The following is a 14,651-nucleotide window of genomic DNA, read 5'->3' as shown; positions in this document are numbered from 1 at the left end:
CACATACACACACACACAAGTGGTGGGTGTTAACACGGCTGTGAGGATAATGCTATTGATGGCCAATGTCTGCCTCGTGAGAATGTAAAAGGTTTTTGTTTTTTTTCTTTAAAGAAAAAGAGCTGTTTGACACATTCCCTATACAGGATGAATGGATATGAAGTCTATGGGGGAGCTGCAGGAAGCCACAGACGAGCAGTAGTGGATGTGCTCGCTCGATGTCCGCAGTCCTTTGTCATGCATCGAGCGCAGAGCGGACGCTGCCAGTATGAAGCCGTACATTAAAGGTCTGCACATGAGGCGTACGCCAGCCTGCAGTCCCTGCGAAACTCGCAGCAGGCGATGGTGGCAGAGGGTTCGTTTTTCCAAGTTTAGGAGCGGTCACGGGCCGGCACGTTGAAGCAAGGGGGTTGACGGTGGTATGGCGGACTGGGCAGCCGTCTGTTCACGAAGATCCCCACACGAACGCCAAACTGCTTCTTGGCAACCGCTTGAATCGGAGCTGCTGTCCTCTCCACAGAGGAACATTAAAGAGTGTTTTAGATAAAAGGTCAAGAGGGACAAGCTCGGAACAACGTAATGAAATCTGATAGAGACTGGGTAAATTGGTTTAGAACTCACCAAGACAGTGTATACCAGAGCACCAGAGGCTGTGAGAGGAAAACCCCAAAAAGCCAGAAAAGAAATGGTTTGCATGTCCAGAACATGCAGACTTTACACATAAAGGACCTAATCACAGAGTCTCTGCTTACAACTATACCATCGTGGGACTCCATGGACATAGAATTGTGGGTGAAAAGAAATGTTCTCTTCTTTTTGTGTATCAAAACATATATTCATGTCTCTATACCAGTCAAACCAAAGCGATATATTCTAATAGTCTAGTGCGGCTTACCACTAAACAAACAAATACATATAACAAACAAAAAGCTTCCTCGGTATTGTATACCTCAGAAGCACCCATATCATTCGTGTCCTTTTGTGCCTGAATTGAGCCAAGAAGAGCAAAATACATGGAGGCAGAATCGAGATGTTTGCTTCTCGATTGGACGACGTCACAACTTTCATCTGGTTACACAGTCCACAGTATGAATGTAACCGCTCGGCCTTATGACTATGCTCAGTTGTTAGGATGGCCAATGACATCTTTTAGTTAAAAGTAAAATTCTCAGGGCTGACAGGGACACAAGCTACCAGGAAGCAACACATCCGTGGCAGGACACTGAAGCACCCCTTCATGATAACAATGAGAATTTAATGTTTTAACTGAAACTACATATTCAAACTATATGCAAACTGAAGATAAGAATAGCTTTGCTGCAATTTGGATTCTAGACCCCTTCTTTGTACGAGTTGTGAAGTATGTTGTACCACCTTGTAGTAACGTCATACTTAAACACAAAGAGGGAACAACACTCTAATCTTTTATTTTCTCATCTACCTTTCAAAAAGAAAACACCCCCCAAAATGCTTCTTTTTTCTTTCTTTCTTTTTGGTAAACCAGGCTTATCATTTGGTTGTTTTTCCAACAAAACTGAGACCGTTACTCTCAACAATGCAAAGTTCTTTTAACTTTATGAGTGTTTGGGAGGAGTGGAAGGCTCCGTCGTGCTTAACCCGAGTCGATCCCCAGTGGCTCGAACCCACAACTGACATATACAAGTATGTGTGACACTCAGACACCGAGGGCTTTGAGAAACAGCGGCGATGTTGGATGATAGGATGATGAAGGAGCTGATAAACCTTCAACAAACAGCTGAGAGATATGAGATGAGAGACGGAGAGCCAGCGAGAGCGGGGAGAGAGACGTGATACCCTTCTCGGCTGCTCTCCACTGGGATGATGGCAGCTCCTGCAGAGACGCCAAGCTGCCAAGGAGTTTGCGTGTGTGTGTGTGTGTGTGTGTGTGTGTGTGTGTGTGTGTGTGTGTGTGTGTGTGTGTGTGTATGTGTGTGTGTGTGTGGATACGCAGGTCTCTGAGGGTGTAACAGATGGGGGATCTACTGTAGTGACTCTGCGAGGTCACATTGGTGACAATATCGGCGAGATGCAGCACACACACACACACACACACACACACACACACACACACACACACACACACACACACACACACACACACACACACACACACACACACACACACACACACACACACACACACACACACACACACACACACACACACACACACACACACACGAGCACGACAGACTGCAAAGGAGTGCACCGACGCACTCGGTCGCAGCAGTGGTGATGAATGAGGGACCATCAGATTGACGAAACGGCTCAATACAGTTGCTGTGAATGTGCCCTGTCACCAGTAGTTAACGAATACGGTGAAGCTGCACGGGTGCGTGTGAGGAGCATCTGGCACTAAAAAGCATGTTTCCTGTTGTGCAAAAAGAAATAAAGGAGGAGGAGGGGGGTTAAAGGAAAAGGACAGACAGAAGGCCATCTCGCTGCTCGACAGCAGCGGATGCCAAAAAGTACAAAGCCTGACTGAATTACATTTAAACCTTTCATTCAATCCATGTATTAGCAGCCAAAATGTGATAGTGAGTGGATTGTCGATTCAGATCTGCATCTACCACTTTAAGCTGTGCCGTTGCAGTGGAGTTGGACTAACGAATCGACACGTATTGTAATAAACCTGATTATGTTCTGCCTTCATCTTTTTCCAGCATCTACCAAGTTTTCTGACTCAAAGTGATTTTTTATTTTATTACTTACATGTTTGAGTATTACCCCTGATCTACCTGCAGAGCTTAATAAGGCAGCAGTCACTTATTTTACAGAATTTTTATAAATCTTAGTATTATGTTTGATTTTTTTCCGGAAAGCCTTCGCTCTATCTTGAAGTTCATCCTAGTTGGCTGTGGGTGTAGGCAGGGTTGGGGGTACTGGACAGGTCGTCAGTGCATCAGAAGCCAAACACAGAAAGACACATGCTTAAAAGCAATTTTTTTTGCAGTGATCAGACTACCTCAAACATGTTTTTTGGCCATGAGATGAAACACACGCACGCACGCACGCACGCACGCACGCACGCACGCACACACACACACACACACGCACACACGCACACACACACACACACACACACACACACACACACACACACCCACAGGGTGAACTTGCAGACTCACCCAGAAAGATCCTCTCGTAACTCAAATCTGGGTTGCTCTCCAAGGCACGGCGTTAGTGCTAACAACTTCACCATGCGGCCCTTTTATCTTTTTGATGTTTATCATGAATTAACATCATTTTTGAGTTTGTTTGTTTCTTTTTTTTTTAAGATTTGTTTCCCCATTGAAAACCTTTGACACCATTAGCAGGCATGCAACTGAGGCAGGGTGAACATGGGAGCTGTCAGTTACATGCAAGAGAAAATAAACCGTATGGAAAAACAAAAGATAGCAAGGGAACGGGAGAAAAGGAGGTGTGAATTATCTGGAAGCCGAAAAAGAGCATCTTTGTCTCAAACGTTAGTTTCGAGACCCCGGCCAAACTCAGCAGGCGTATGCTTGTTCGTGTGTGAAAAAAAAATTCTGAAAAAAACAAACAGGTTTTATGTTGACTATGTGTGTGTTTGTGTGCGCGCGCGTGCGTGCGTGCGTGCGTGCGTGCGCGCGTGCGTACGTACTGCAGAATGCCTTTACTAGAAAGCCAACACAGCAGGATTTATACTTGTTATATAGTGGAACGTGTACAAATATGATTGCATGTCACAGAAAAGTGACTTAAGAGTCCGCGTGTGTGCATGCGTGTGTGCGTGCGTGCGTGCGTGCGTGCATGTGCGCGCGCGTGTGTGTGTGTAGAGATGGTGTAATGTCTTTGTTCTACAGCGAGCGCACACATTAGCAGACAACACCAGATGGTGGGCTAAAATGAGACAACGGAAGAGGGGGAGGAGAAGACAGACAAGATCCTTCCATCATTTCATCATCATCCTTCTTCTGTTTCCTCTCCATAAACACAAACAAACTGGCAGAAACCAAGAAATAGAAGAAAAAAGTAAATCGGAAACTCAAGCCATGTCACTGTTGTAACTCTGCTGGACTGCGTGAAAACGAAGCTGGAGCAGTTTGATACAAGTTGTGTCAGGACTGAACATAAAAGCAAATGAAAGTGGTAATGACCACCTCCATTTCATTTTACAACACTCTAAAGTTGTTTCAAAACTTAAAAAAATATAATTGGACCGTGTATGAAACACGATGTGGCGTTTATGTTGACAAACACAAAGTCAGAGATGAGGCTTTCTGCATGTTACTGGAGGTTAGTAACTGCTGTTCCCAAATGAAACACGATTGCAATAGTGTGTTTATTATACCATCAGTCGCTGAGCTGTCTACACTCAGGCTGATGTCTGATTCATTCGTCATATCGCATCAGCAATTTGGAGGTGGTCAGAGCTACAGAGAACACAATTTTTTTGTCTGCCCAAGGTGGGGCTTTACGAAAAACGCTCCCACTTCATCTCCATGGAAACGGAGGAAAATGTAACTTTTTGAAAACAGTGCGACCCTGTCTCTATAGAAACGGGGTAAAACACAACTTTTCTGAAGCACGACTACTGCACATGTGTACTACAGCCGTAGTAAGTAGTTCTCCTGCACAAGTGCGAGTAGATGAACGATACCAACCATGTTTGTCTCCAGAGGGTCACTGTCGAGGCTGCCGGTCTGAAAAGATCATTTCCGGCATCTTTTTCAAAACGTTTCCATGTAAACGCCAAAGCTTTCTGAAGCAAAAACTGAAAAACGGTGTGTTTTCAATTGAAACATTGTCGTGTACATGGGGTCTTAGGGTCCCGTCCCCGCCCCCAGGCTCAACAGGATGTATATTAAAGTAGATGTCAAAACTTTCTTTCATACTCTAGACAAAGTGAGGAGTCATTAAATCATTGTTGTTCAGCCTCCTTTAATACTGTACAACTGCATTAAAGTAAACATATCTAAACTTAGAACCTTTTCTACAACAGTTCAGTTATATTTTAAAGATCACTAATCATTCCAAAGTTGTGAAGGAGACCAACGCCAGATCTTAAATGGTTGCAACTTTATTTCTACCTTTCATTTGGTTGTTGTTCTGAATGATTCACAGACAAGGGACCTTTATTCACAAATTGAGGCGAAGGTCAACTACAAATGGACGGTAATTGAAAATGGAGGCCAGCCTGCCCGTGTCCGTCCAAAGGAAGTTAGTGTGAATGCTGCTCCCATAAAAAAAACAAAAAAAAAACAACACTCCACAAAAACTGGAACGCACAATAGCTAATGAGCTGTAATAATACTGCCAGGCTTATGCTTCGTTTTGAGGTGTGAAAACACAAACATGTGAAACTCACTGCTCGTACGTACTGATTGTTTTAAACAGACTGGATTTGTGACGGAAGCCAAAAGAAGTGTCCCCCCCCCCCCCCTTAAAAAAACAAAAACAATTACAAGCCAATAAACACTTGGTAGATGACAAATCACCAAGGGATTGTTTCTGCTTGTAGGTTTCGTAGAAACTTTGTTAATGCATTCCGGTCAATGCTACACCAAATGGCTCTTTTTTAGATTAAAGGCAGGTTTTATTCATGAAAAATTGATCACTTCAGGGGTTTTTTTTTCTCCCCCCTTCTCTGCTCAGTCCCTTCAAACAGATAAACTACACCTTGCTCAAATTAGACTAAAATCACAACTGGAAACATTCCAGTCAAGGAGCATGTTCACAGTTAAATCTGCGGGACTAAGATTGCATTTGCTCTTGAAAAGTGTTGTGAATGTTGAATAAACACCAGGAGCTGTTAATTAGACGGAGGTGAATTCTACTGGGGCATCCTTGTCTGTCAGGAAGAGCAGGTGAAGGCAGGAGGCAGAAAAAAAGAGATGCTCCCCAGATAAGAAGAAAAAAAGACTGAAGATGTGTGTGTGGGTGTGTGTGTGTGTGTGTGTGTGTGTGTGTGTGTGTGTGTGTGTGTGTGTGTGTGTGTGTGTGTGTGTGTGTGTGTGTGTGTGTGTGTGTGTGTGTGTGTGTGTGTGTGTGTGTGTAATGTATGTGTTTATCACATTTATTTATTCTTGAGCCAGCCCTCTCTCTTTTATGTGGGGTCATATGTGGGGGGGGGGGCTATTGATTGAAACACAAAAACTGTGCACTCACATGTACACATGCAACAAACTTATTCAACCAAACCAGCACTGGAATTAACAGGTTTGGATTTTGTCTGCAATTGTAATTTCCTTTTGTCAACAAAACCATTGAAATGAGATTCCTGCAACTGTTTGCTGAGTCGCTCAGTGACTCGTCAACAGCCCTACAACTGGTGAGTCGACGCACTTAAGCTAGAATAGAGTTAAGGTAAAGAAGCAATCTGCCTTTTAACAATTCATTCCACTTTTTTTTGCCCTGTTGTCCTACAGCAAAGCAGAAACTCCCTAAAAGTCAATGTGCCTCTGAGTGTTGTAGCTTCAGAGTGGCACGGCTGGTATTCCATCTTCCACAGAGATCTCATTAACCGCACACTTTCTGTCAATGACTACATTCTTTTAGACAATGACAGAAAATTGAAAGGCTGTTCCTCGTTTCCACAGATTACATCGCTGAGGGCAGGGTTTTTGAACAATATTGAACAATATCTGTCCTAACCTGCCTGAACCGCAAATCAACTTCTATCCGACTATGTGATGCACTGGTGATCTATCCAGGGTGTGTTCTCCTGGGATCAGCTCCGGTACGCTTTAGTTCTAGAAAATGGATGGATCATCTATCCATCTGTGGGTTGGTTGGTCTCAGCTCACTCATTAAATTTCACGATTATTTTGGACTCTACCCACATGGATCTAAGCAGAAGTTGTGACTGTTGTTATTCAGTTGCGATCACATAAATCTAATGAAAAAGCTTTTCTTCAGTTGTCTTCAAGAGAGGGTCATGTTCATTTATGTATGTTGTGGAGAAGAAGCCGTTCATTACTGTAGTAATCTGACGGCAAGCCATTAAGTGTAGTTCTATTCATATCAGCTTTCATGTTGGGAGAGTCGATCTGTTACAAAGGAACACTGACTTGATGGGCAGCAGTGGAGAAGTCTCCTAAATGGAGAATTCCAGCTGTAACTGGTTGTCAAAACTGACCTCAAAGCAGTAAAACGGCGACTGGAGTTCACTTATATAGTGCTTTGCTACTGATCAACAGCTTGCACACATCAATGAAATAGGGTGCAATGCAAAACAATCCATCGGGGACAGTTTAGGGTTTTGGTGTCTTGAGAGATAACCTGCTCTAGCAAATTTTTGTTTCTTTAAGGGAGTGCATATATATATATATATATATATATATATATATATATATATATATGTATTGATGCATGTGGGGAATCAGTAGTTCCGCATGCAGATGATCAAACAATTCATGAGCAACACCACACATGTTGCCAATGCTTCCACACGCAAACCACGTACTACAGTTGGCACATTTCCATCAACACGTGTACCTCCACACAAACGCCAGCGGCGCCCTTGAATTATACGGTTGTTTAAGCAGCCCTACAAATAGAGACAATACTTTCCCTCCGGGAGCCATTGTGGTGTGTAAGGACAACACTCAGACATTTATTTCCCAAATGAGCGTGTGTAGGAATGATACAAGTGCAATGGGAGTGCAGTTTCCTGACTGAGGAAGGAATATTTTTGGTTTAGTGCCAGTGTGGTCCAGCTGAGTGTCAATAAGTTAAAAACTATTGTATAAAAGTTGGCAAAAATTGGACCACAAAGATAAGTTCATCCCAATATCTTGGGTTGAACTGAAGGTTATTTACAGTTTTCTATTTGCCCGCCGTGGAATAAACACAGATCAGCTATACGCATAGGAAATTTAGTAACTCAAAAGCATATCAATCCAACGGTCAAATAGAAAGTTACACTGAGAGAAGAGCTGAGAGAGAAGAGTTTGAGTTCAATTCAAAATTCCCCAAAACACACCAACTTTAAAAGAAGCCATTTTTCCACGTCCCAAAGCAGCTATAAGACTGTCTCTGTCAATCCCGAACAAGTAAGAACAGCTTTGATCATTGTGGGGGCCAAAAAAATGTCATCCACTCCACCAGAGGGCCAAATCGTGAGAGTACTTTTACCACAAGGGATATACAAGTAGAACAGTTTCTACAAATAGGACCCCCGGATCATAGGTGGTTGATACAGTATCTCTCAGTCTGCGCTAAAATGGGCATCAATGTCAACACAGCAACCTTCCACTACTTCATCTTATTTCTACTGAAGAAATATACGTATGTCTCCCTCACACCATTATATTGTTTCATTATGTTTCAGTGTTGTATCTTCAGTCCTGGTCTGCTTTTTCAAAATAATAGTCACCTTTCCATAAAAACAACACTTTTAATGATCACTTATTGCTGTGAAATAAAATTTTGGATTGAACTGAAGTACTAATCTGTATAAATCAGGGGTGTCAAACATGAGGCCATGAGATCCAATCTGAAAATGATTTTCTTTCTTTCTTTCTTGTCGATGCCGCCATGAAACTTAATTTTTTTTTTTTTGCATTTCACTGTATTTTGCACCAGAATGTTTCATTAAAATTGGCTCAATGTTGAGATTGTTGTCGTTGATTGTTTGTTTTTCATGTAAATATAGACATTTTCATCACGTATACACTTCGCCACAGTAAAGAAAAACTTCGATCTGAATGTTTCCACCAGACTAAAACTTATCTGACACCACTCAGTTAACTCAAACAACATGTATTTGAGGTTTATTAAATCAACAAGCATGTATATGACAGTTGTGTTTTGGGTTTTTTTCAAAAAGGATTAAATGTGATATCCCTTTAATTTGTATCTGTACTTGGTTCAACAAAAGCTAAACAAAGCTGGAAAGCCTTCTGAAGCATTCTCGTTTCTGAAGCTGTTAAAAAAAATGCTGTAAAGGTAGACTGTTTACATCAGCAGTCAACCTGAAGGCTGTGGTTAGCCAGGGAGCTTTCTGGTAATGCGTTCTGTGTAATTGTACGGTGGTATCGAGAGCACTAGAGTCATGGAGAGGTTCTGAGTGAGTGCATTACAGGTCGAGAGGTGCAGTTCTTCAGCAGCACAACCCAAAAGGATATATTTTGCTCTCAACAGGAGCAGGAAGCCACAGAGTTCAGACATGCGCACGAGGTGAAACTCGCCACCAGATACAATACTCAGAAATGGCCCTAAATGTTAACACATGGGGACACTGCGATATGTTGCTCCTTTTTTTTTTTTTTCCTGCCTGGAGAAACAGATTTTCCTATGGGGGCTCTGGGTCGCGTTCACATGTCTGTAACGTAGAGCTTCCTGGCAGCCGCTCAGGAAACGTCAGTCGACAGGAGCGGAACGGGACAAAGAGGGGAAAGCCGGCACAAAAGGCAACATAAAAGCAGAACACGATAGAGAACAGGGAGAATTAACCTCATACATAACTGACGGGTGGGGAGGACACAAAAAGGAAACCCGCTCAAATGAGAACTGGAGGCCTCAGAATGTTTGAAGACAGCAAAACCTCTGGTTATTCCCTCTGTCCTGATGTAGATGTGTGTGAGAGACACCTAAAGGTTGTGAAGAAAAGTGTTATTTTATACCAGCTGTGACTGTTAAAATGAGGGTGGTGGTAGGAAAAATGTACTTGAAGAAGAAAGTCTTCAGAGAAAAAGGCTGAAGAGTGACAGGTGTGGAGTACAGCCCATGGGAGATAAGATAAAGAAAAGCTGTGATTAACAAAAAAAAAAAAAAAGTTAATTATCATGCTGAAGAGCGTGGATCTAAAGAAACTATCAGAAAATGAGAAATTCAGAAGAAAAGAGAAAAATAGCTTTAAGTTATCACTGGTGTGTGCATTATAATTGATCATGCAAAGTCAGAAAAAAAGCAGGAAGAAGAAGAAACAGAGCGAGTAAAAGGGTTTTTATTAATTAAAAAAACGAGAGAAATCCATTATAAGCACTGTGGAAAGAAAATATCCAGTACAGAAGATGTCTATAAAGCTTTACAATTTTTCAAAACACTTTATGAAATGGTTTAACCATTTTTTTTAATCAATTCCTGGAAAAAAAAACAAGCCCTCTCTGACATTCGTGGCTCATTTATACAAAACAAAAGCAGCTGAGCTGATCGTCATCCAGGAGGGTTTGCTGATTGGACCAAAAACTGTAAAAATTAAAGGGATCCTAATATTAAAAATGAATGTGCTCTATTGGATTGACCGTCGATACATTCTAACTGCCCCTTACCATCTCTCGAGGCAGGAACATGTCCTCTTGCCGTAGGACCACGAGACACACGCTTTCCCCCTGACGCGTGCTGCGCAGCATACACACCAGCTCCTCCTGGCCCACGCCGGTGATATCCACACCGTTCACCTGTGAACGGGTCACAGCACAAAGACAGTGCGGCAACAACAATATGGAGCAACAACACGTAGATCACAGTGCATTAAGTGTGATTTAATATAAATGACACATGGTAAAAATATTAGGGTTCAGGTGAGCGACTGCTCCTGTTCTACATCAGTCAGGTTTACCTTGTGGTTTGTTTGATATTTGTGATTCAAAATTTAAATACAGGTAAGCGCAGGGGCATGAACTCTGGACTGACAATACTATATTACCACCTTTAAAAAGAAAGAAAATCTGTTGTATTGCATTCTTCGTGTAAAGCCATGTTCATATATTCCTCAATGCTCTCACTACCCCCTTGAGGGCAGCTGCGGGTAGTTTGCTGTTTGCACAACTCCCAGGGCAGTGGTGTGATCTATCCTACAGTATCGACCTGAATCGGAAGACTTGAAACGATTTGGGAATTGATACTGGTTTAGAATACTCCTTCATATGTTTTAACTCGACAACATTTCATATCAGATGGTCTCCATAGCAGCCAGTACCAGGTCCAGTACCTCCAGTATGCGGTCTCCAGACTGCAGGCGTCCATCTTTGACAGCGGCCCCTCGTGGCAGAATGTTTTTGACTAGAATTGGTCCAGGGCCATGAACTGAAGAATCCCTGGTTACCACAGTGAAACCAAGACCCTCTGAACCTACACACACACACACACACACACACACACACACACACACACACACACACACACACACACACACACACACACACACACACACACACACACACACACACACACACACACACACACACACACACACACACACACACACACACACAAGTGAGAGGTGAATCACAGAACTACAGTATGCAAGCAAAAGTAACAGCCCAGAGTCTATGTCAAGACAGGAATATCCTGTCGAGCTCTTTACTCTCTGCTTCTATATTTGTCTTCCACAGGATTTGAGAGTAAAAATCGCATACAACCCCCCCCCCCCACACACACACACCTAAAACTGTTCCTGAGAACTTCAACCGGGCGCTGTTGACTCAGCTCCAGACTACATACAAGTGTGATAATTTAAAGCCCTGGGAGATTCTGAGCGCTTTAAACCCTTTAGCCGGAGCTGGAGCTGGAGTATCTGCAGGTGTGAGGGTTTTAAATGTGAGTTCAGGTGTGGGGCAGAGAGCAGGGAGAGAACATGAAGAGGGAGAGAGTAAAAGACAGTGAAAAAAACAAGAGTAACGCAGTGGAAACGGAGAGCAAGCGTTCCGAAAAAGGAGGTGATGAAGATTAAAACAGTAATCACTGAAAAACACGTACACGCACTCATACACATGCATGCATGGACAAAAAAAAAAAAGAAAAAAAAAAGGCCATACGCAGACAGAGAGACTGGTTGTGTGTTTTATAGACCTCATTAAGTCTGGTCTCTTTAGCAGAGCCAAGTCAGCAGTTTGGTCCAGTATGAATTCATATCAGCAGAAATGAACAGATCAATAAAGACTTAATAGACCCTGAAGAGAGGGAATCAGGAAGATGGAGAGAGGAAGGGCGAGAGGAAGGAGACTCAGCCAGAGAGCAGAGAAAGGAAGCCTTATAGAAAGAAGCTCAATTCTGTACAAACAGCAGGAGACGTGAAGCAAGCCATTTGTGAATATACAGGAAATGGAAATACAGTCGGAAAATGAAAAGGACCGTTTGAAAAAGAAACACAATTAAATGCACCTGCGAACACAAACGTACTGAAATATTTCGAGTGGGATGCCAATTTACAGTGAATTTATAACCATGCGTTTATGTCAAGTATCGTGAAGATAGTTAGAATCTAAGTGAATAGGAAGTTATTAAAACTGCTAAATATGAAGCACGTAATGAAAAATGCTGACGTGAGCCTCTCAGTAAAGTTGGACTGGAACTCTTTTCTCCAGCTCAGGTGTTCCCCACCTTTCTTCAAGTCGATCCTCAGCCTCCGTCCTGCTCTCTTATTGGCCACCAAGCTAGTGAGTGCAGGACCCTTCTTCGGGAGGGGGCTCTCACTCCTCCCTTTGGGGGTCTGGAGAGGAAGAACATACCACATTTAAGCCAAATCAACACCACTAAAGGCCTTAAAATGAGACGAATTACAATATCTGAACCAATGACACATTTTATAAATGGCTCATAAGTGTGATGTGCATCATTGTAATACACAAAAAGGTTTAGGCTGGTGTGAAAAGTAAAAAAAACAAAAAAAAACAAAGGATGTTCTTGTGCTTTATTTCGTTGTATTTTGACACCTTTATTTAAAGCATTCCTGCTTTAAAGTATTAATATGAAAATATGGCAATCAGCACCACCTGCTTACATGTGGTGTTAACTGGCTATGACTTTTTGCTATTTTTATGTGCCTTGCATGAGTTTATAATATTGTAATTTGGAGAGAAACTATTGCCGGAAAGATTTATATATTAAACCGAGAACTTGATCGTTAAAAGTTGTCAAAGTTATCTTTCAACTGAAAGTCTTCAAACTAGAATAGAATGCGTGTGTATGCGCGCAGTCAAAATGTCAATAACGCGCAGTTTGTTTATGGTAAGAGTACGTCACATCTGCATGGCAGGAAGGCAGAAAACTCCTTTTTTTTTTAATGAAATGAGATGATCAGCTGTTGCTAAGTAACTGTTGTCTTCTGTGCCAGCTGTTTGCTCAAATGTCAGCCATGTTGCCATGGCGACGTTAATGACAGAAGTTCATGTGGGTTTTTACGGACTGATAGCTTCAAAGACAGCGTGAAAGAACGTTTGAGTGCCGTTTAGTTTCTGTATTTTTCATTTGAGGGGGTGATTGAATATTTTAAGCAGCTATTCAGATTGAGTGTGTGTTACATGTCCCCTTCGGTAAATAACTTTTGGTTAATCAATACATGAACAGTAAGCTTTTCTGCAAAAAAAAAAAAATAATTATTGGAAAAATGTACTTTCCATTTGATAAGGTCTTTAAACATAAGATAAATTAAGAGTAAGAAATAACCTGGGATTGTTTCCACAGAATATTCTCACATGCCCTCAATATATCAAGTGAAACTACACCCAACGCCAAGCTTGCAAAGACGTTCGCCTCCATATTTGCTTTTAAAAGCGCCGACTTGTTCTGGCCGGCAACTCGTTTTTTAAAGCAAGTGAGGTTTTAATCACTGTTTTAGGTTCGTGGAGTCAAGACGTCGCCGCGTCCAGTCCAATCTGCCGACACAGAGCAGAGCCGCTTACACTGGCAGCGGCTTCAAGGGCCGCGGCTTCCTCCGCCAGCCGCGCGGTCGGGCTCTCCGCAGGTTTAAACACAGGTTTGGCTTTGATAGGTGGAGGTGGCTCTTTGGTCTTGGCAGCTCGGGGGCTGCTGTTGGGGCCGGCGCCACCGCCGAACAGCTGACTAATCAGAGTCTTCTCATAGCGCTCTCTGTTGGAGGAGGGCACGACTTCCAGGCGGACGACGGGGGAGCGCATTGCCTGACGGAACACGTCCTGGGCTCTGACAAGCATAAAGGAGGGAGGGAGGGAGAGAGTTAGAGAGGAGTGAGGCGGGTAAAAAGAAAAGTTTCCCTCAATAGATGGGTGGAGTGTTTTGTAAATTATGAGTACTGCATGTGGCACACACTTAGCATTTAAACTAATCAAGTCATTAGTCACGCTTACATGGACAATGAAGTGATCAATCTCTGACAAGAAAACTAATTAGAAAAGGATATATAACTCAATTCAGAGATGAATTAAAAAAAAAAAGATACATGATATAAATGAGGTGTTTGATTTTTCAGAAACTGTTGCACATAGGAACATCTTTGGGTCATTTATCTTTACTAAACTGATTCGTACAGCCGTCATATGGAGCGATGACTATCCCTCGAACGGAGAACTGCGTTGATTGAAATATAAGTCGGTCTCAAATGTGATCACAAAACTTTTCCTATATCAGTAGAAAAAAGTTATTAGCTCCTCCTGCACGTTGGGAAGATGTGAGGTGAGGGGTCTCAAGTGAAAACTACTTGAGAAAACATGGTTTTTTTCACAACTTTTAATAAGATAATCTAAATGGTGTGGCATGGAACTATATGGAAATATCCTCTAATTTCTCATTGGATTTCAATGAATTTCTCTGTAGTAGTAGTAGTAGTAGTAGTTTTGGTAATAATAGTAATATTAGAACTTTCATTGTAGTAGTTGCTGTAATAGTGACGGTACTAGTAGTAATAGTATTAGTAGCAGTAGCTTAAGTCATAGTAGTAGTAGTTGTAATTGTGGTGGTAGAAG

General features: G+C 42.2%; 1 protein-coding gene across 6 annotated transcripts in view; it reads right to left on the bottom strand.

Moving 5' to 3' along the window:
- The window catches only part of pard3bb (par-3 family cell polarity regulator beta b), a 242,849-nt gene that overhangs the window by 137,173 nt on the left and 91,025 nt on the right, over positions 1 to 14,651 (bottom strand). For all 6 annotated transcript variants that reach the window (XM_080478440.1, XM_080478441.1, XM_080478442.1 and 3 more), the window contains exons 8-11: positions 13,614 to 13,872; positions 12,313 to 12,421; positions 10,922 to 11,061; positions 10,260 to 10,388 (exon numbers count right to left, since the gene is read on the bottom strand). In XM_080478440.1, the coding sequence (XP_080334566.1) occupies positions 10,260 to 10,388; positions 10,922 to 11,061; positions 12,313 to 12,421; positions 13,614 to 13,872 (637 nt within the window). The remainder of the gene's footprint in view (positions 1 to 10,259; positions 10,389 to 10,921; positions 11,062 to 12,312; positions 12,422 to 13,613; positions 13,873 to 14,651) is intronic.

This window comes from Lipophrys pholis (genome assembly GCF_963383615.2).
Source record: "Lipophrys pholis genome assembly, chromosome: 13".
Lineage (NCBI taxonomy): Eukaryota > Metazoa > Chordata > Actinopteri > Blenniiformes > Blenniidae > Lipophrys > Lipophrys pholis.
The sequence above is the reverse complement of the archived record's forward strand: the minus strand, read 5'-3'. Positions and strand labels throughout refer to the sequence as shown.